The sequence below is a fragment of the Syzygium oleosum genome, unplaced genomic scaffold, assembly GCF_021117445.2.
Source record: "Syzygium oleosum isolate NSW1041296 unplaced genomic scaffold, Sole_v2.1 Sole_v2.06, whole genome shotgun sequence".
Classification (NCBI taxonomy): domain Eukaryota; kingdom Viridiplantae; phylum Streptophyta; class Magnoliopsida; order Myrtales; family Myrtaceae; genus Syzygium; species Syzygium oleosum.
The window spans coordinates 2,167,706-2,187,657 of record NW_026607490.1 but is presented as its reverse complement, the minus strand read 5'-3'; the positions used below and the strand labels follow the sequence as shown (position 1 = coordinate 2,187,657).

At 42.1% G+C, this 19,952-nt stretch overlaps 1 protein-coding gene across 1 annotated transcript; it reads right to left on the bottom strand.

The window, feature by feature from the left end:
• Window positions 1-15,265: 15,265 nt before the first annotated feature.
• Window positions 15,266-19,946, bottom strand: LOC115688824 (laccase-14-like). Its single transcript, XM_030614745.2, has 7 exons — window positions 19,739-19,946; window positions 19,400-19,551; window positions 17,414-17,658; window positions 17,208-17,333; window positions 16,456-17,041; window positions 15,920-16,281; window positions 15,266-15,736 (listed from the first exon to the last, which is right to left on the bottom strand). Exons 1-7 carry the CDS (start codon window positions 19,850-19,852, stop codon window positions 15,537-15,539), a joined length of 1,785 nt encoding a protein of 594 aa, XP_030470605.2. The 5' UTR covers window positions 19,853-19,946; the 3' UTR covers window positions 15,266-15,536.
• Window positions 19,947-19,952: the final 6 nt, after the last annotated feature.

Below are 19,952 nucleotides of genomic sequence, written 5' to 3'. Positions count from 1 at the left end.
TCAATGCTAGCTTGCTAATGAAATCCCTTATAACAAGTCGGGCTCTGTAGCGTCGTAGGTTGGAACGAAGTTTAACCTTGAAAACTCATTTATATCCAATTGGGAGAGCATGAGACGGCAGTGGAACCAGTTCTCAAGTTTTATTCTAGATAAGTGTAGTGTACTCAATGATCATGGAAGCCTATCATTTCGGATCTCGTTATACTTGAGATAAACAAGTAGGCTCATTATGAGAATGAGCAATGGCTGTAAGAGCAAAAATGTGATTTTCGATTAATGATTCTGCGAGAAATGGTGCCATCACGGAGACGAATAACCATATGGTGAGTAGATGCCTATGAAGATGTCACCGATGATGGTCGAGACAATACATCAAGGACTTGACCTAGAGATGTTGATGATTATGTCGGCGACAGTGGAGCTCTAGTAAAGCGGAGTCCAGTAAATGTGAAGGGCGGTAGCAGTGGTAACTGGATTGGCAACCCAGCAAGTGGTGATAGTGGAAACGCACATGTATTTTGTTGAAATGGGATCACGGTCTCATCAAAGATATCATCAGCATTGATTTAGGCACGCTAGGTTGAAGGACAGTAGTAGTAGTAGCCTCGGCAACCCGAAGGATAACCAAGAAAGATATAGGCTCGGGAGTGAGGAGCCAGCTTGTGTGGGGCATACGGTCATAAATATGGAAATGTTACACAATCAAACACTCGTCAGGGAGATATATCATGAGTGGTATGGAAAAGAACTTGTTAAGGAGACAAGTTGCTTAGAATAGGAGTTGGGAGCCGATTGTTCATGTGAACTGCAATTTCAAAGGCAAATTCCCAAAAATGAGAAGGAACAACAACTTGGGTCATGAGAGCAAGCTAGCCTCCACTATATGTCGATGCTTGCATTTAGCAATCCCATTTTGGACAGGAGAGTACGGACAAGAGATGTGTTGATAGATACCATGACTGAGAAGGTGAGAACGTATGGTAGAGGATAAGAACTTGAGTGCTCCATCACACCATCTAAAGCTTGCATTGAAGTTGAGTCTCAACATGTGCATGAAAGGCTTTAAAAATGTTGAAAAATTGATCACGAGATATGAAGGGATAGAGCCAAGTGAATCAAGAAAAATCATTAATGAAATAGACGTAATATTTATAATCAGAAAGGGAAGGTACAAGGGATGGACCCTAAACATCAAAATGAACAAGCTGAAGAGGGGTAGTAGCCCTAGAATGGATAGGAGAGTGGGGATGGCAATGGCTTTTACTAAGAGCGCATGCCATACATATGAAAGAGGCGAATGTGAAAAGCTAGTTTTTATTGAATTTAAATGACGAATTACAATATCCAATGAGGCATGTCCCAAACGGCGATGCCAGGTAGTGAGTGAAATTGCGCGGGAAAACACAAAAGCAAATGGAGAAGTTGCCGAGCCGAAGGGCGAGACATAATAGAGGTTGGAATCTAGGCTACCTTGAAGAAGGATTTGACCCGTACGTAAGCACACCACAAGAAAATATGTAGGGTAAAATAAAAAAAACAATATTATTATTGAAGGAAAATCGAGAAATAGATAATAACTTCTTGGTGATATTAGGAACAACTAAACTTTCTTAAGGATAAAGGAAGGAAACGTGAAATACATAAAAGCACTTGTGCAAGTGATGGGAAGAGAGATGCCATCATCCACAATAAATTGTTGCGAGTCTATATAATGAGTGACATTGGTAAGGCCAGTGGTACTATCAATGACATGATGTGTAGCATCGAAGTCAGGGAACCGAGTGGAAGCAGTATGGGCAAAGGGAGGTTAAGGCGGAGGAACTGAGGGGTATTGGGTTATAGATAGTGGTAAGGAGTTGTAATATGCTTGTGTAGGTGGAGAAAGGACACGATACTGAGGTGGGTAATTATTAGTAAGATAACGGATTTGTGGGGCATGTACATTACAATGAGCTTGAGGAAGAGGTGTGGTCACAAGTTGAGAATTATGTCGTTTACGGCAGGTTGTAGCATAGTGAAAATGACAACGACAAATCTAACATAAGGGAGCTCCCAGGCGAGTACATGACCGGTGACGGCGAGGTGGGTAGAAGATGAGTAGATGGCGAGTCATAGGCAGGTTCTAGTGGCGCAATTGTGAGCCCAAAAAAAGTTGGTTTGGCCTGGAATGTGCAAAAGTCGGTGATGTACCATGGAAAGCAAGTGCAACTGGAGGTGTCTAACTAGCGTCCAAAGTTGAAAGCTCTAAACGGCCCTCGTGAGACAACAACAAATTGTGTAGCTCATTTTGGAGAGAGTGGAGGACTGGGTATGAGCTAAAATGGCTGAAAAAGCAGTGACCAAAGTGGAGTATTCTAAACTTAAAACTCGGAAGAGGTAGGTTTGGCATTCTCCAACAGAGATAGTTACCCCAATAGCTACCAATTGATCAACAATCTGAGTTGCCTCCCATATATATTTAGTCATACTCCTATTGCCTTTTCTCATGGATTGGAGTTTCATCCAGAGGGAAGAGGAGCAAACGCTAAACTAAGAAGCATATGCGTTGGCCAAGTAGGCCAAACTGATGTAGAAGTTGTGTGGCTGGTAAGTTGTGCTATTATGTAGGGGTGTCAACAAAACCAGGCTGACCCGGCCCGGACTGCCTCGGCCCGACTCAGCCCTAAAATTTGGGGTATTTTGGGATTGGGTCTCAATTTGACCCTAAAACTTGTGGTACCATTAAGGTTGGGGTATAATCGGGCCCACCCATTGACACTCTGGGCCGACCCATTGACTCTCCCTCTCTTAGTCTCTCTCCCATTCTCTCTCCCCTCTCTGTGCGCATAGCACTGCAGGATGAAAAAACCCTAGGTCTGACGTCGTCGTCGTCGTCCTCTTCGTCGCCCTCGATCTCCAAATCGTCCTCGTCCTGGAACACCCAGCGGGACTCCGTCGAGTCCATGGACCCCATGTCGACCACCGCCTCTCCCCTCTCCGATTCGTCGTCCTCCGCCATACACTAATCAGGTGGGAGAAGAAGTTCGAAGCTAAGTACCCTATCGTCGGTCGCGTCGTCTCTATCTCCCTCTGCGTGTGCGGATGTCGATGGCTTCGATTGGATTGCTAGGGCTTGAAGCGCGAGCTTTGCTTGTTTGTTGGGTCTTCGGTAATTTGTTTTGTGCGCGAGGATTTGTTTTCGAATCTAGTGATTTGAGTCGGTGCATCGATGGGGGGTTTTGATGGGATATTGGTTTTTTTTTGGTTTGTGGTGACAGGAGGAGCTGCAGAGGACGAATCTGGAGCTGGAGTCGTATAAGGAGAAGATATAGGAGAACCAAGAGAAGATTAAGCTCAACAAGCACTCCCTTACCTGGTCGGCAACATTGTGGAGGTAACTTTTCGGAATTGGTTTGACTGTAAAACGGGTCTGATTGAAGGGCTCTTGTTGTGCTCGTGATTTGGGGACTGTCCCTGACAAATCTCTGTTGAAAATTCGGGGTGTGGCAAGTTGCGTCTTACATGATGTCTTTGTAATTTGGGCTAACTGAGGTCTTTTCTTCGAGAGTTTATAGCTGTAGTGTGTTTTCTTGGCTGATGAGTGATGATAATGTGTTCCTCGTATAATATGCTCGTTGTCTCCCTTCTTGCTTTGAGTTATCCTCTGATTGGAATTTATTGTGCTTAAAGATTCTTGAGATGAACCCTGAGGATGAGGCTAAGGAAGATGGTGCCAATATTGATCTGGACTCGCAAAGGAAGGGCAAGTGTGTTGTCCTGAAGACATTGACACGGCAGGTATGGCTTTTGGGAAGAACACAAAGCCTTGTTGGGTTCACTTGCGGCACCAGCAGTTTTAATGGGGTCGATGATGAACCCTGAATTACCCACCCAAGGTGACGCATGAACAGCAACTCCATGGACATTGCTTTGTCCAAGGTCACCAGTAGTTTTAATGGGGTCTTTTCAATTCCCTTTATCTCATGGCCTATTGCTTCTTGCTGAAATGAGCTTAGCTGGTAACCTAACCACAGGGGATTACACTGCAGCGGCAGTAAAAATTGCAAACAAACTTAGTACAAGAATGTCTCGTTTTCACTTATTTCTATTTATGCTTTTTTAATTCGGAAGCCAGATGGATGAACGCCTTAGAGTTGGTTGCTTGCTTGCAGACAAACTTCAAGCATATCAAACTTAGAGAAGGAAGTTATGCGAAGCCCAAAAAAAAAAAAAACCCGAAACCTGACCCGGCCCAACCTGGGCTTATGGCGTACGCTGAAAAGGGTCTTGGGCCGGGTCTGGGCGGGTCAAGCGCGACCCTATTGGTTTCGGGTCGGGTCGGGTATCATGAAAGCCCGACTCGACCCGACCTATTGACACCTCTACTATTATGGGACTTGTTGTATTTACAATCCAACCAAGGGCTGTTTGATCTTGATTGCGCCAGACTTTGCAAGGAGTTGAGAGTGAGTATAATTTGGCCAAGATTTTATGGGTGTGGTTGAGAAAGATGTACAGGTGGTGCTGGTTCGGTGCCATCTACCACAGAAATTAGCTTAGATGCCTGAAAATATGGTAGTATTTGTGTGCACCAAATCACATAATTTGTTCCATTTGTGCGTTCTCCGAATGATGGAGAAGAGAGAAGACGAGAAATAACAGTTGCAAGAGTTTTGGGTGTGGTGGTATTTGTAGTGGGAGGCAGGTGTTATTGATCGGTAATTTGTTTGAAAGAGGAGGGATTTGAGTTACTTATATTTGGATCAATGGGCTTTCGTCTTTTTCTACTCTGATACCATAATAGAAATAGGGATGCGGAAAGTAGAGAACATACAAGATATAAGAATTGTATATTTTGATTTTTGAATTGTATGTTTATTACAATTAGTGATGACTTCTATATATGTATATATATACACACAGTTAGAAAGAATCTCGAGTAATAAATATCGACAACAAAATTAGGCTGCGAATGACAACCATTCTGTTTCAGAAATCAATTTCTGGCCAGAAATTGATTTTTCTATTTCTGTTCCTAGAGGAGTTTCTGAACAAAAAAACACGTTTGATAACGATACAAAATTTCTATTCCAGAAATAGAAATTTGTTTGATAACGGCACAAAATTTCTTCCTTTCAAGTGGCCGGTGAGTGAACGATGGGCGGTGAACGGCGGGAGGAGGCGACGGCGGGAGGAGGGCGGCCGGTGGCAGGAGAAGGCGACCGGTGGTAAGAGGTGGGCGACGGCTGGAGGAGGGCGGCCGAAGGCGGGAGCGGTGGCCGGTTGGACAGTGGCCAGTGGCCTACGGTAGCCGGCGGTGGGAGGTGGGCGACGGCGGGAGGAGGGGGGTCGGGAGACGGTGGCCGGTAGTGGGAGACGGGTGGCAGATGACGGAGGGAGGAGGGCGGTCGGCGGCGGGAGACGATGGCCGGTGGACGGTAGGTGGCGACCCACGATGACTGACAGTGGGAGGTGGGCAGCGGCTGGAGGAGGGCGACCGGAGGCGAGAGCGGTGGCCGGTTGGACGGCGGCCGGTGGCCCACGGTAGCCAACGGTGGGAGGTGAGCGGCGGTCGAAGGCGGGCAGCGACGGGAGGAGGGAATCCGGCGGCGGGAGACGGTAGCCAGCAGTGGGAGGCGGGTGGCGGAGGGAGGAGGGCAGCTGGCGGTGGGAGACAGTGGCCAGTGGATGGCGGGTGGCGTCCCACGGTGGCCGGCGGTGGGATGCAGGCGACGGGAGACGATGGCCGGCGGTGGGAGGCAAGCGGTGGGGGGATTCGGGCGGCGGTGGGAGGAGGGTGGCCGGCGGCAGGAGACAGTGGCCGATGGACGGCGGGCGTCGGTGGGTGGCGGCCAGAGGCCGGTGTCCGCGGGCGGCAGTCACCGGCAAGTGGGTGCGGATAGGCGACCGATTAGTAGTGAGGGCGAGCAATGAGAAGAATTTTAACTTCTCATTTCTATTCCAGAAATAGAGAAGCAAAAAATTTTAACTTCTGATTTCTATTCCAAATCTATTTTTGGAACAAATTTTTGTTCCAGAAATAGAAATTAAAATTGCTTTACCAAACGGATTTCTGTTCCAAACCTATTTCTGGAACAGAAATAAAGAAACAGAACGGTTATCATTCGCAGCCTTAGTAACCACTAGTGGAGATAACATTTGAATCAATCTCGGATTGCTTAACATGGGGATATTCTGATTGTGCTTTGATTCTGGTGCTAGCTAGAGATTACGTTTGATTTTGGTAGGGGTGAGCATGATGGACGGCCCAAACCGGGACCAGACCGGATTGGACGGGATCGGCCGGTTTGATCCGGTTCTCGGGAATATCGGTCCGGTTCCCTGTTCCTAAAAGTGGAACCGGTTTCCGGGCGGTCCGGTTCCCAGTTATAGGGTGGGAACCGGATCAGATTGGACCGGACCGGACCGATAATTTTTTTTTTCTCAGAAAATATATTTATTTATTTACTTTTTTAAAATTTATGAAAAAAATAGAAATCATTTTTATCTGTTTACCTATGGCCACTGTGGGCCTCTGCGGCAAAATGCTCCCATGTCTCGCATCCGTTTTCTGGTCTGATTGAGTGTGGGGGAGATTTGCCTGTTTTAAGTCCGGTCTAGATGTGGAATTTCTGTTCTCGTGTGAGTCGATTCCTTCACTTTTCCGCGACAGCTTGCGAGGCAAGATTACTTGGAGCTGAGGTAGGAGGCGAGCGAGCTACAGGAGTATTCCAACGCAAAGCTCGATCGAGTCACGCGGTACCTGGGCGTTCTCGCCGACAAGATGTAGAAACTAGGTGAGGGCGCGGCCTCTGTTGTTGTATCTTGGCGTGTGTTTGCTTTCCCTTTTGTTGGGTTTTTGACTGGTTCTGTGCTTTCTATCAGATCAAGCTGCCCTTGAAGGTGAGATAGACATTCCGGGCTTTGGTTGAATAAAGTTGGTTTCATTGGAACCGGATCGGATCGATGGTCCGGTCTGGTCCACGGTCCCAGGACTAGCCGGTCCGGTCCTCGGTCCTAGAAACTGGGAACCGATTTTCTCGGTCCGGTTCTCGATTCTTGGGTGGGATCGGATCGGACCGGGAACCGCTCACCCCTAGATTCTGGTGCGAGCTAGAATAGCTAACAATAGACTGGATCAACATATAAATCCCATTTCTACACGTGCTTTGAAAATTTTGTTTCTAATTTATCATAGAAAAAAGTCGTAATAAATGTAATCACATGTATATTCCCTTATTACAAATTTAACTCATAGGCACTTTCTTATATAGTCCGGCTTTTTGTTGTCTAATCTACTATTAGTTAAGTCACCATGAAATCTTTTGTTGCAGAAGTCAAGCGATCGAACAATAAATTTGACAGAATAAGAAAATAAATCGGACACCGGATTTACGTGGTTCGATCGTAGTGACCTACGTCCACGAGGAGAGGAGCACGAAATTCCACTATAGATCAAGCGATACAACGGAGATTACAACCACACTTGAGTCACTCAAACACTCTAAGTGTTTCCCAAGCCCCAATTACATCCAATAACTCACGCAGTATTTAGTTCCATAATTTCTCACGAAATAATTTCTCAATCTCGCGAAAGAATTATACACAAATCTTACCACAAGATTTAATCGCTACGAACACTTGAACTCTTGGTGTAATTTCACGAACAAAATCACAGAGATAATCCACAAGCACTCGACGAAACGGCGCTTCAATATTTCTCCGTCTCTATCAATAGTCGCGGAACAACAAGCACTCACGAATGCGGCGCTTCAATAATACCCCAAAGGTCTGCACCAATCTTGCGACTATTTATGTAGCATATTTGGAGAAGGAAACCAAATATAAGTCTGATCCATCCGTGAAAAGGAATATCACGCGAAAAGAAATCCTCGCATAGCATCCACTAAAATTCGGTCAATTCGGTCAACAAAGGCCATGGTCAACTTTCCGTTTCTATTTGCCTTGGCCGACTCCACAAACTGAAACAAATATGCGCCCGTCCTTTTTTTTATATTTTATTTCCTCTTCTTTCACCCAGACTTTCCCTTTCTTGTTTTGTTTGGAATCCTTGACCAACAAAACTTTTACACCGAAAAGAAAACTCTTGATTTCCATGACTTATATTTGGACGTCTGCAAATACTAATTCATCACAGATCGGGTTTTGTTCACGTGCTCAAACTCGATACATATTTTAATATCTTTGATATAAAGTTTTCTTCTATTAGAGTAAATTCTAAGACGCATATATATATGTTGATGTGTAAACTTCAATTGATCCCGTGCATCTACTGGATTAAATTCTAGTTCGGCAAGTATTTCAATGAGTATATTGCATACACTAAAATTCATCTCTATCGTTTGATCTTATGATTTTCACGAAAGTCTTAGATGGACAGTGAGTTTCATCAAATTTATCCAAATATATTTTAATACATGTTCTGCCATCCTTATCAAGAAATTTCTCCCTAAATAATTCTTGTGATTGGCCCAACAACTTTAGGTAGGGAACCAAGGAAAGACAATTAGACCTAGCACCGTATTTTTTTTAGGATGTTTTATGTGAAACATATAAAAACAGTTATGTGACTTATAATTCTGATTTCCTAATTCTAAAATTGGCCCTTTCAAGATTCACTTCCACACCTGTTTAATGAGCATATGGGTTTCAAGTCACCTCTGATAAATAATTAGGGCTTTGTTTTTTGTCAAGAAAATCTATGAGCGAAGAAAAGCTTCCCCGCAAGTGTTCATCGCCATCGATGCGTTGGCTGTAACAAGGCACTGCATCGCTAACTAACGCATCAATCAATAGAATTATAATTGCATGTGTTTGGTTTCTGTAAAATGAATGAAGAAAGTAGATGGTGACTGCAAATCTGCAGCCGCAGTTTGTCAATTTTGCTGCAACAGTAAGTGAACAAATCTCGTACTATTTGCAGACTGAATTTTTAAGAAATCTATGTCCCATTCCTTGTACTGTTTCGACTTGGGTACTTTGCACCGAAAAGGTAAAGATTGAAAGGGACGTTTTATTGGCTTTATGAAATGATGGAGTTGGAAAAAGGAGCGGAATTCTATTTTCCAATTATCTGTTCCTTTATTTCCAAATTTTATCCAAGTGAGAAGACAAATATATCAGTAACTAGATACACAATGCCCTCTTTTTGGCAAGTAACAGATGTAATACCTCGTTGCTCAAGTGATAAGAAAAGACAACCCGTCTTTTGTATAATCGCAATCTCGATTCACGTCGTAGGTGAACAACAAAACAGCTCGCGCTATATTGTCTAACTGTCCCAGATTCGCCAATCTCGAGACATCGGATCATATAGTGATGTGAAGTTGTTATGACTCAAATTAGACATTTCGTAATTGAACTTTAGGATAAAACACCCAAATCGGATTGCATGCAGGTGCTAGTCGCCCCTTCCTGCCCTTTTGTTAAAGAAAAAGATAGCAACTCAGATATATCTCCCACTCTTTCGATTCTATTGTTCGTTTTTTAGATAAATGGATTAGAAATCCTAAAATTTATTGCTATATTAAGTCCTAAAAGTTTAGATAGTACAATTAGATCCTAAATTTTTTTTATAAAAAATGTGCAATAAAGTATTTCTGTTAAATCCATCAGTTTTGATTAATCGAAAAATTTGATGTGGCTCCAAGTTGACTCCACATCAGAAAAAAGACAAAAATAAAAAAAAAACAAACGAAAAGGGAAAAATAAAAAAACCAAATTTGCTTAAAAGAAAGCAAAAAAAAATTAAAAAAGAAGTTGGCAAATCACACAGAAAATCTTGTTAGGGGCGGCACCGCAACCCGTTGTCGCCGGGGCCTCAGCAAGGGCCTCTTGCAATGGTGGTGCCATTGCCACCGCACAAGTTCCAAATGCACTAAACGATGTACAAAGCTTCTTCAAAGGTGGAGACTTGAGAGATAGATAAGGTGTTGGCGAACATGTGTTATGTAGAGATCTGATCATGTTACGAAAACAGATTGAATGTTTATATTGACTGTTATGAGATTTTGTGAAAGTATTGCCTATTGTTTTAAAAACTTAAGCCGTTATATGAATGTATGGTTTAACTTATAAATATTCTATTAACTGTGTCAAGATTTGATCGTGTTAGATTTGCGACGAAACCGTCATCATAAGCACCATCGACCTTCACGTGATGGTGGCGAGCGGTCGTACCTCCTCCTCACGAGGGCTATTGACCCTCATCGGGGAAGACGGGGTGGTAGCAACATCTCTTATCTGTCTGTCTCTCTTCGCAGTTGTAGTTTCTGTTTTTATTTATTTATTTTATTTTAGCTTTTTAGGCTTTTTTTTCCTTTCATTTCTTGTCTATTTTTCCTCTTGTGAGGCTTAGGCAGCACATCAGCGCCACATGCGCTAAAACATTAGAAAAAAAATGTTGTGTTGTTGTTTTCTGTCATTCAAATTGAATATAGTTAACGGAATGACATTGATCGACAATTTGGATAAATTTTAGAAGTCGATTGCACTATGTAAAAGCTTTGGAACTATAATGTACCATCAAGACAAGTTTCGGGATTTATTTTTATGCACATATTCCCTATTTTGTCAAAGAAAAGTGCTCTCACTTCCCTCATGAAGGACTGAACCGTTGAGTATGTAAGAATTTCTTTGAGGTGAATTTTGATTTTAACCGTAAGTTTACGTTCTTTTAACTTTCAAAAAATTTGAGATGTAATTTTTCGATTTAACTTATAAATACCATTCCTTAATTCATCGGGAAAGGCGTAAATAATTATCAAAAGTCACTTCAACATATGATTTGAAAATCAGAGACTATAAAAAAGCTTAAAATTCTTTGGTCATGCATGGGAAATAATGAATAGGGGTGATCGGTTCCCGGTCCGATCCGGTCCAACCCAAGAATCAGGAACCGGACCGGGAGGATCGGTTCCTAGTTTATAGGATGTCGCGACCTCCCTAAACCGGCCTCGCCACCTAGGGGGTTTGACTAATAGATTACTAAGTTAAACTTAGCTCGAGCTCTCCCAAGACCGTACCAATTCGCGACTTAGATTTAAGTTATTAACATGAGAATCAATTTCGTTTAGGAGTCGCCACTAATCAGTTTTTGGTAGGTCGATTAGACACCCAAGTAAAGCACGGGAGAAATGCTTCACTTCTACGAACCAGAGATTCAATGGGTACGAGGACTTGATTACACTAATTGACCAACTAGTGCCCTTTCGGTACCTAACCTTGTTCAATCACCGCCTGACATGTTCACACTAATTGGGAGTCTCAAAATTCCATCCCTAGCCAAGCTAAGGGAAGCAACAATCAATACATAGAAAATGCGTAATCGAGTCATAATTAAAATTGAGATGCGCAAACAACGGACTAGCACTATTTCTAGGAAAGAAAAAGCAATCAAAAGCCCTAAAGGCTTATTCGATTTTTCGGATAAAATTTTCAAAGCTTTTTCCTAATTTAAAAAAAGGTTTTCAAAAAAAAAAGTTTTTTCTTGAAAATATTTTTTTTATATTGAAATAAAAATGATTTTTTTTTTTGAAACTAAAATCCAGGACCTGGGCCGGATCCCGGGACCTAGTCCCGAAATATGATTGAAGAAGACCTTCTGGTTTGGGTCACAAAAACAGGAAAAAGCTAAGAAATGAAGTGGACTCATTGACTTGAACCCAACCCGCTTTTAACAGGAGACAAGGCCCAAAAATCACCACCGCAATCAGCCCAAAGCCGATTCGAACCCCAAAAAAAAAAAAGCAAAAAAAAAGACACCAATGCAGGTCAAAATTCAATTAACTAGACTGAGTCCAAGACCACTAAACCCCACTTAAGCCCACTTAACCATTTACTTTTCTTGCCCTTCACCCTTCACGGATCTGATTCGCTCAAGCTCAAGGTTCCTCTTGCAAACCGAGAACAACACTTTGACGGATAAACTAAAATTCTGGAGGCTCGGGCGAATCAACCGAGAATCATTGATTAAGAATTTTAAACCACAGAATAACCTATGCCCCCACCATACTCTCAAGCTATCTATCCCCGAACCCACCCAATACCATCCTTCTCTCGGGATTGTCCATCACTGCCGTCCGCCACCTCCATTCGTCACAGCGACCATCCAGCCACAACATACAAACAGAGAGCCAAGGAGCACAAACGCGGAACAATGAAAGCGTTTATCACACTTCAGAAAATTACGCAAACCCAACATCATCTTCGGGCATCACAAACCAACGTGCATTTTGATAGTCCAACAAACCGAATCCATGTGTTCTCCATTATCGGCCATTAACAACTATAATGATAGGCAACAAAGAGCGAAGAGGATGCGGCAAGAGAATGAATGCGGTATGGACGAAGCGAAGACTAACGTTGCGATTTAAGTAATGAAATGCGCGACCAAGTGTTTTGGTTCAAAAGCTTTTCCTTAAACAAAAACATAGCTTCATTCAGACATTATTACAAACACCCGGTGGTCAGTTCGTATATATGGTACAGAGACGAGCTTGTGTGAGTCTGGTTCAAACGTTTGGTCGAGCCTGCGGTGTGCGCATGTTAAGGGTGAGAATGGTAACCATTCTGCTCCAGAAATCAAATTCTTACCAGAAATTGATTTCTGGAATTCTTGCCAGAAATTGATTTCTTGAGGAGAAATCTGTTTGGTAAAACATGACTAATTCTGCTCCAGAAATTGATTTCTGGAACAGAAATCTGCTTTTGATTTGTTGATTTTTTTTGCACCTAAAAAAATTTAAATTTTACTTAAAGTGGGTGGCCACATGTATTATAAGCCATTCTGTAAAGTTTTGAAATTTTTGATTTTTTGATTTTTTTTGGGCACCTAAAAAAATTTAAATTTCACTTAAAGTGGGTGGCCACAGGTATTCTAAGCCATTTTGTGAAGTTTTGAATTTTTTTTTATTTTTTTGGGCACCTAAAAAAATTTAAATTTTACTCAAAGTGGGTGCCTACATGTATTCTAAGTGAAGTTTTGAAGTTTTGAAATTTATTTATTTATTTTTATTTTTTTGGGCACCTCAAAAAATTTAAATTTCACTCAAAGTCGGTGGCCACAGGTATTTTAAGCCATTTTGTGAAGTTTTGAAATTTGAAATTTTATTATTATTTTTCTTTTTTTTGGGCACCGCAAAAATTTTTTAATTTCACTCAAAGTAGGTGGCCACATGTATTTTAAGTCATTTTGTGAAGTTTTGAAATTTTTGATTTTTCTTTTGGGCACCTCAAAAAATTTAAATTTCACTCAAAATGGGTGGCCACATGTGTTTTAAGCTATTCCGTGAAGTTTTGAAATTTTTTATTTTTGATTTTATTTTTTAAAAAAAAATTCACCAAATTTTATATTTTCCCGAAATCTGACTTTTTTTTATTTTCTGGAAATTTTTATGAATTTTTCTAGAATTTTTCAATTTTTATGCATTTTCTGAAAAAAAAAAAATTTGTGAGAAAATAGGGAAAATGCATTCCGGAATCAAGAAACTACAAAAAGTAGCTTCTCTTTTTCTTGCCAAAAACTCATTCTGGAATAAAAAATGCATTCTGGAATCAAGAATGCATTCTGGAATCAAATATTTTTAACAAATGTATTTTTATTTCAGAATGGAAAAATCGCTCCAGAATGCATTCCGGAAATTTTTTAACAAACGCCATTCTGTTCCGGAATGCATTCCGGAACAGAATTTTAATTCGGGAATGCATTCCATGCGCACCCTAAGGAGACGGAATTTAACATTTTCTGAGCTCAGACTCAGATCTAGACCCAGAGAAAGTCATACCGCGACAAGCAAAAGCAACCACATCAACAGATCCAAACTCAGTACGCCTATGAATCCCAAGACAAAGAATGAGCCTTGGTTTCACGGTCCGGCCAAGACACGGCAAGTTGAAAAAAAGAAATAAATAAATAAATAAATATTTGCGGAGCGAGCGTTTGAACGCAGAAGTCCCTGCCCGGCTCGACGACGGCGAATGGGCGAGCTCGATAATTCGGAGTACGTCCGGTCGCCTCGCGCGCCTCTGAGAAATCAAAACAAAAAGGAAAACCAAAACCTACCGTAGGTTTTGGGCGTGGAGAAAAGGGAGCGTCGGCGGACATCGTTGGCCGGGGCTCAGGCACGGCCTTCTCACTCGCGGCCTCACTCTCGGTCCCCCCCTTCTCACTCTCAACTCAACCTGTTCTGGACGTGTGTTTGACCAAAGGGAGAAAAGAGAGCTCTTCCCTATTTTATCTCTCTTCTGATAAGCTTTTTACTTTGTCTCTTCTTCGCGAAAACACGCCGTGCCCTTTCTTCTGTGTCCTTTCCCCCTTTTCTTCTTTTTTTTTTTTGTGAGCGCGTCCAGAGGGAAAGCAAAAGCTCCTCTTTTGTCTTCTCTCTCTCTCTTCTTTTTTTTTTTTTTTTATGATGATTTTTCTAATAAAATAAAAATAAAAATAAAATAGAATAAAAAGGAAGAACCTGTTTCGCTAAATTATATTAATGCAAAGGCACCTAATATCTATGTGCCATGTAATTTAATGAAAATATTTTTGTTTAGGGACTAAAAATTAATCCCTAATTTTCGTGCAATTAAACCTTAAACGGATAGGCAAAAATTAGGTGTCAACATAGGACCGGGGACTCGACCGGCTAGTCTTGGGACCGTAGACCGGTCCGATCCGGTTCCAATAGGACCAATCACTTATTGGTAAAGGCGAGAGGGAATTAGGAAAATTAAATTAAGCTTTCTATTTTTTTCAAAAATTTAAAATTTAAATATATGTATATTTAAAAAAATTAGAAAACTATATATTTATCAGTCCGGTCCGGTTGGTCCGGTTCTTACCCTAGAACCGGGAACCGGACCGATACTCCCGAGAACTGGACCAAACCGGTCAGTCCGGTTCCAGTTTGCGCGATCCATCTTGCTCGTCCCTAATAATGAATGCGAACAAGGTGCAAGTTTCATTGTCCCTGGTTTGAACCAAGGGCCTTGCGTCTAGGCCAACTGCACATAAAAATGGGCTCCACATAAACAGGCCCGACCCAACTATAGTCCATGAATAAAAATGATCACAACAACATCAACAACAATCACAACAACAATAACATTTCCTCAAGAAATAATGTGGGTAGCTTTGTCTTTTTAATAAAATTGAACAAAAAGAAAATGTAGAAAGAAGGTACGAATAATCCTAAATCGAAAGTGGGACTCACAAAAAATAATGTAGTCAATTCAACGTGATGAGAGAGTGTTAGGAGCCAATAAGGGGTGGAACAGAACAGACCTAATAATATGATAAAAATCAGAGAATACACAGAAGAACCAAAAATCATCTCAAGTTCGTTATAAGACAGACCAAGGGCTTCCATAGCCATGAACCTTCGATTATGCCGATAAGTGGACTAAATCGAGTTATTAACTTATATAATGGCACAATCAAACTGTTTTCAATGACCGACGTCTGATGCAACTATTTACCAGAAATGCTTACGGCAGCAAAGGAAGAGAGTTCTTGCGCATATGCCTCAAAGAGGTATCAAGTCTGATCACATTGAAGTCGAGTATAACTTCTTGTCCGAATCGGAGTACTCCTCGAGCCAAAGTTTGTTGTCGGGATAGCACGGGGGCATATAAGCCGGGGGATCGCGGATGCTCGTGTCCTCAGTGCCACCGTTTTTCACGATGAACACAGCGTTCATGCCCCAGGTGAAGTGTTTATCTAAGTGACAGTGCCATAGCCACACTCCTGAGAGAAACACAAAAGCATTAACCTTTGGGCTTAGATTGATTTATAACCCTAAAAAGATATTACTCGACGCTAGGAATGGAAATTAAGATTCGATTAGCATAAGTTTTGTCCCTGCCATCAAGGTAAAAGATGCTGAAGAGGAGTGGAAAAGGTGACCAAGTGTTATTGTATTGTACTCACCGGGATTGTTTGCCCTAAATCTAATGGCAAGCCATCCGTCCTTGGGTACTGAAGCAGTGTTTTGATAAGGAGGATCGACCAAATTGAACGTTCGAGGGTCGGTCTCGTTGTTATAGATGCCAAAACCCGTACCAAGCACATAGAAGCTATGGCCATGGAGATGCATCGGATGATTAATGGACGAGTTCATCACGTCGGTGCCCTGAAACACTATTTCCACCTCCTCGTTGTACTCGAGGACCTTCACCTTGGTCCCTCTCTCCGGTTCAACCGTAGTGTTCATAGGCAAATTATGTTGGGTGAAGTTGAAGAAAGTTGGTGGATCGTCTGGAAAATCCGTCGTGTAGAAGCCACTGACGTTCCTGCAATTGATATATAGCACGATTGAAAGAAACATTACTCGAAATGAGATCACATTTAGCGAACTTTGCATTCGCTAATTAATTTAAACATCTACATTCGTCCCTTTAACCTATATTTGCATTTTGAGCATTGAGGAATGACAATCATAATAATGACGATCTAGTACAGCTAACCTGTAATATGCTTGTAGTACGTCGGTCCAAGGATTATACCAGCTGATGTTGTTTACGCTCGCAGATGGGTAAGTTTCTTCAGTCGTATCATTGATTTTGAGCATGAATTGGTTGAGCGACACGGTGATGAACATGCGAGTGGTTATATTCATAGGAATATCAACGGGATGGATTAAGTTCCTCATGCTTTTCACGAAGCTTGTGGCGGCTTCATAGTCCGTGTACGGTGGAAGACCGGACGGGAAGACGGGAGTTGACGGGGAAGTGTAGTTCCCACTGTACTCGAGAATCGCAGTTGCATTGGTGTGATCGTACCCGCTGTATTTGAACATGCTGCTATAGTACTGCCTGGCGGCGATGTAATACCTGCCCAGAGGCTGATTGGCCGTGAGCAGGACGTCTATGGTTTGTCCCGGACTAATCAAGACAAATTCCGAGGAAAAAGGTTTGAGGTACGCCGCGTCAGATCCAACGATGGTGACTTTGTGGTCCGCGATTGCGAAGAAGAGCTCAGCATTCATGTCGGCGTTAAGTAAGCGAAGGAGATAGGTCTTGCCATACTCGACCGCCCACCTGTACGTAGTTTCTACAGAACGAGGAAAAGAAACAAAGAAACTGAGTGAATCCGCAGCCTTAGTGGTAACACATATCATGCAAACGAAGCATCAACTTGAGATCAAGAGTTATCATGAAACTAGCAATCTCTTGACAATGGCATGACGATCATCAATCAAAGCAATGTGAGTATGTACCATTGGAGCAATCGCAGAAGTCGCCAGGTTCGCCGTTGATGGTGTAAGCCTCAGACGCCAGTAAGTCCCTCCCTTCGGCAATGCTCTCCGCAATGGACGCATAAACATCCTCCGTATACCAGGACGCTACAAAAGTATCCAGTAACATTGCCACATTAAAGAGATAAAACTGCTTGAAAACTATAGGGTGAGGTCGCGGTACATACCAAGCACTATCACTTTCTCGCCGTCAGGCTGCGGAAATGGATAGGACGTTCCGTCGGCAGGTTGGATGACAATGACGCCATGAATACTATACCTTGCCCACTCGCTGTGGGCGTGCCACCACAGCGACCCCTCCTCTTCCGAAAACAAAACTTGATACGTGAAATTCGTCCCCGGCGAAATTCTACATTGCGTCACGTACTCGGTCCCATCGAACCATGGATTTCTCGGCTGCTTCACTCCATGCCTAGCAAGAATGATAAATAGCGAGATTGATATAAAATATTTAGCATAGGTTTATGGTTTAAGGCGAATTTGATGTGAAATTATTTGATGGTGGGTTCATATATTAGCACCGGTTCTTTAAAGTGCTGGGGGAACAAAATAGCGAGATTGATATGGTGGACCAGATGGGCTATCGCAATACTTTTACCACAATCATTGTCTTTTACTGTGTACCTAACTTTTCGTGCTAATATCACAATGATTGAATCCAGCCTTTCACGTACTATTATCACAATGATTAAATCCAGCTTTATTTATTTAAACTGTTAGATAAATGGATAATTTTATATTTACATATTCTAATGCTACCTCTCACGTGCGCGTACTGGATTTTGGCCTAAATTTAAAGTGTGGAAATATATACTTAGAGAGACAAATGAGAGCCAAGAAAGATTTGAATTCAAGAGTTCGTTCTTCGATATCATGTGAGATTTTGTGAGATCGCTACCAACTGTTCTGAAAATCTAAACCGTTATATGAATGTATGATTTTAATATTCTAATATTGCACAAGCACCATATCAACCTAAAAATACGAAGCTCGTGGAATAAATCAACAGATGTACAAATACATGCTTCTATTTTTTCTCAATCATCTCTCGTATCCTCGTTATCTTCGAATCCATCCCAGGCGTGGAATTTTTTGGTGAAATGTCATGGTTGGTATCTTTATTTTTGTCCGAAAATCAATATCGTCTCTCTATTTTCTTTGGTTCAAAACCGTTTCTATACTTCTTAAAAGTGTCATAAAAAAGTGTCGTCGGTAAATCTCTGGAATTTTCCGATGGTATAATTGCCGACGCAGCGTTAACGTCGTTAGATGTTCGTTGACGTGGCTTAATGCCATTAAAAATTTGTTGAGTGGGATTTTTATTCCTATCTCCAATACTCTCTCTCTCTCTCTCTCTCTCTCTCTCTCTCTCTCTCTCTCTCTCTGTAACTATCATCATCATCATCATCATCTTCTTCTTCTTTTTCTTCTCCTCCTCCTTGTTCTCCTTCAACTTAAAACCCACATGATCAGAACAAATACCCATAATTTCTAACATCCTCACCACTGCAAAACCTCAAGCGGCCATGGCGAAACTTGATGAAGCTCGAGCAACCATAGCGGCCATGGCCACAAGCTCAAACAAGTCCTAGCCGCCTGCAAGCTCAACGAAGCTCAAGCGTCCATGGTCACAAGCTTGAAGAAGTTCCCACTGCCATGACCAAGGTGGACGAAGTTCGAGCAGTCATGGCCGCGAGCTCTCTCTCTCTCTCTTCAAATAAAAGAATTTTGTGAATCATCAAAGACACGCGTAGTCCGACGTCCAACTTAGCAATCCGGTTGTCCACGTCAGCGAAAATTGATCAGCAATAAAAAAGAAGTATAAAAAAGGGCCAACGGTATCACAATTCAAACAAGTACATGGACATTTTGAACCAAAGAAAAATAGTAGAGGGGCGATTTTGATTTTCAGGTAAAAGTAGAGGGATCAACCGTCATTTCGCCGATTCTTTTTTTAATCTAAAACTTGGTATACTAAGATCGATTCATGGAATCAATACCAAAAACTGACACACGGGACAAACTTTCATGCTGGATAGCACACCTAGGACGAGAATGAGAATGAGATTGAGGCTCCATGTTTCGTGGAGAACATTCTGCTGTAAAAATGAAAGTTCTTAAACTGACATGAGAGAGAGAGAGAGAGAGATTACCAGTGTATAGTGATGCCGTAGCTACCTTGGTTATATACGTTCACGTACAGAGTGTCCCCTTTCTTCACATAAATGGTCGGTCCTGGAAAACTTTCGTTAACGACCAGCATGCTCTTTGTACTGCACAGCCTCGTGTAGTTTTTCTCCTTCAGCTGTGTCACAACCGCGTCACGTATATCAACAAACATGTATACATAACTTATTGCTTTTCAATCTACTAGCCAGAGAATAGCCACCCTTAATGAGACATCAACCAACGAGAAAGCTTCAAAAATTTAAAGGAAGTGAAACGATGTCAAGTTAAACTCGCTTTCTTTTAGGAAGAAGGGAAGCACGCACGACGAAATCATGGTAATGAACTTCGCCGTGCACGACGCTTGCGGCGAGAAGAAGTAGCCAGACAGCAAAAGCAGAGATCGAGAGCTTCGTCGCGCAGACCGCCATTGCCGTCATCTTCGTTCCTCTTCCTCAAGGTGGGTTCTTGTGGACGATGAACGAAAGAGCAATGCCGCAAGAGTTCTCACTTTTGGCCTCATTTAAATGACATCTTGGT

Bases quoted from the DNA above. Each gene is read 5' to 3' on its own strand.
- LOC115688824 (XM_030614745.2), bottom strand. From the start codon at position 19,852: ATGACGGCAATGGCGGTCTGCGCGACGAAGCTCTCGATCTCTGCTTTT. The intron at 19,552-19,738 runs GTGCGTGCTTCC...GTTGTGACACAG, and splicing joins TTCATTACCATGATTTCGTC to CTGAAGGAGAAAAACTACAC. The intron at 16,282-16,455 runs GTTAGCTGTACT...TATCAATTGCAG, and splicing joins GTACTACAAGCATATTACAG to GAACGTCAGTGGCTTCTACA.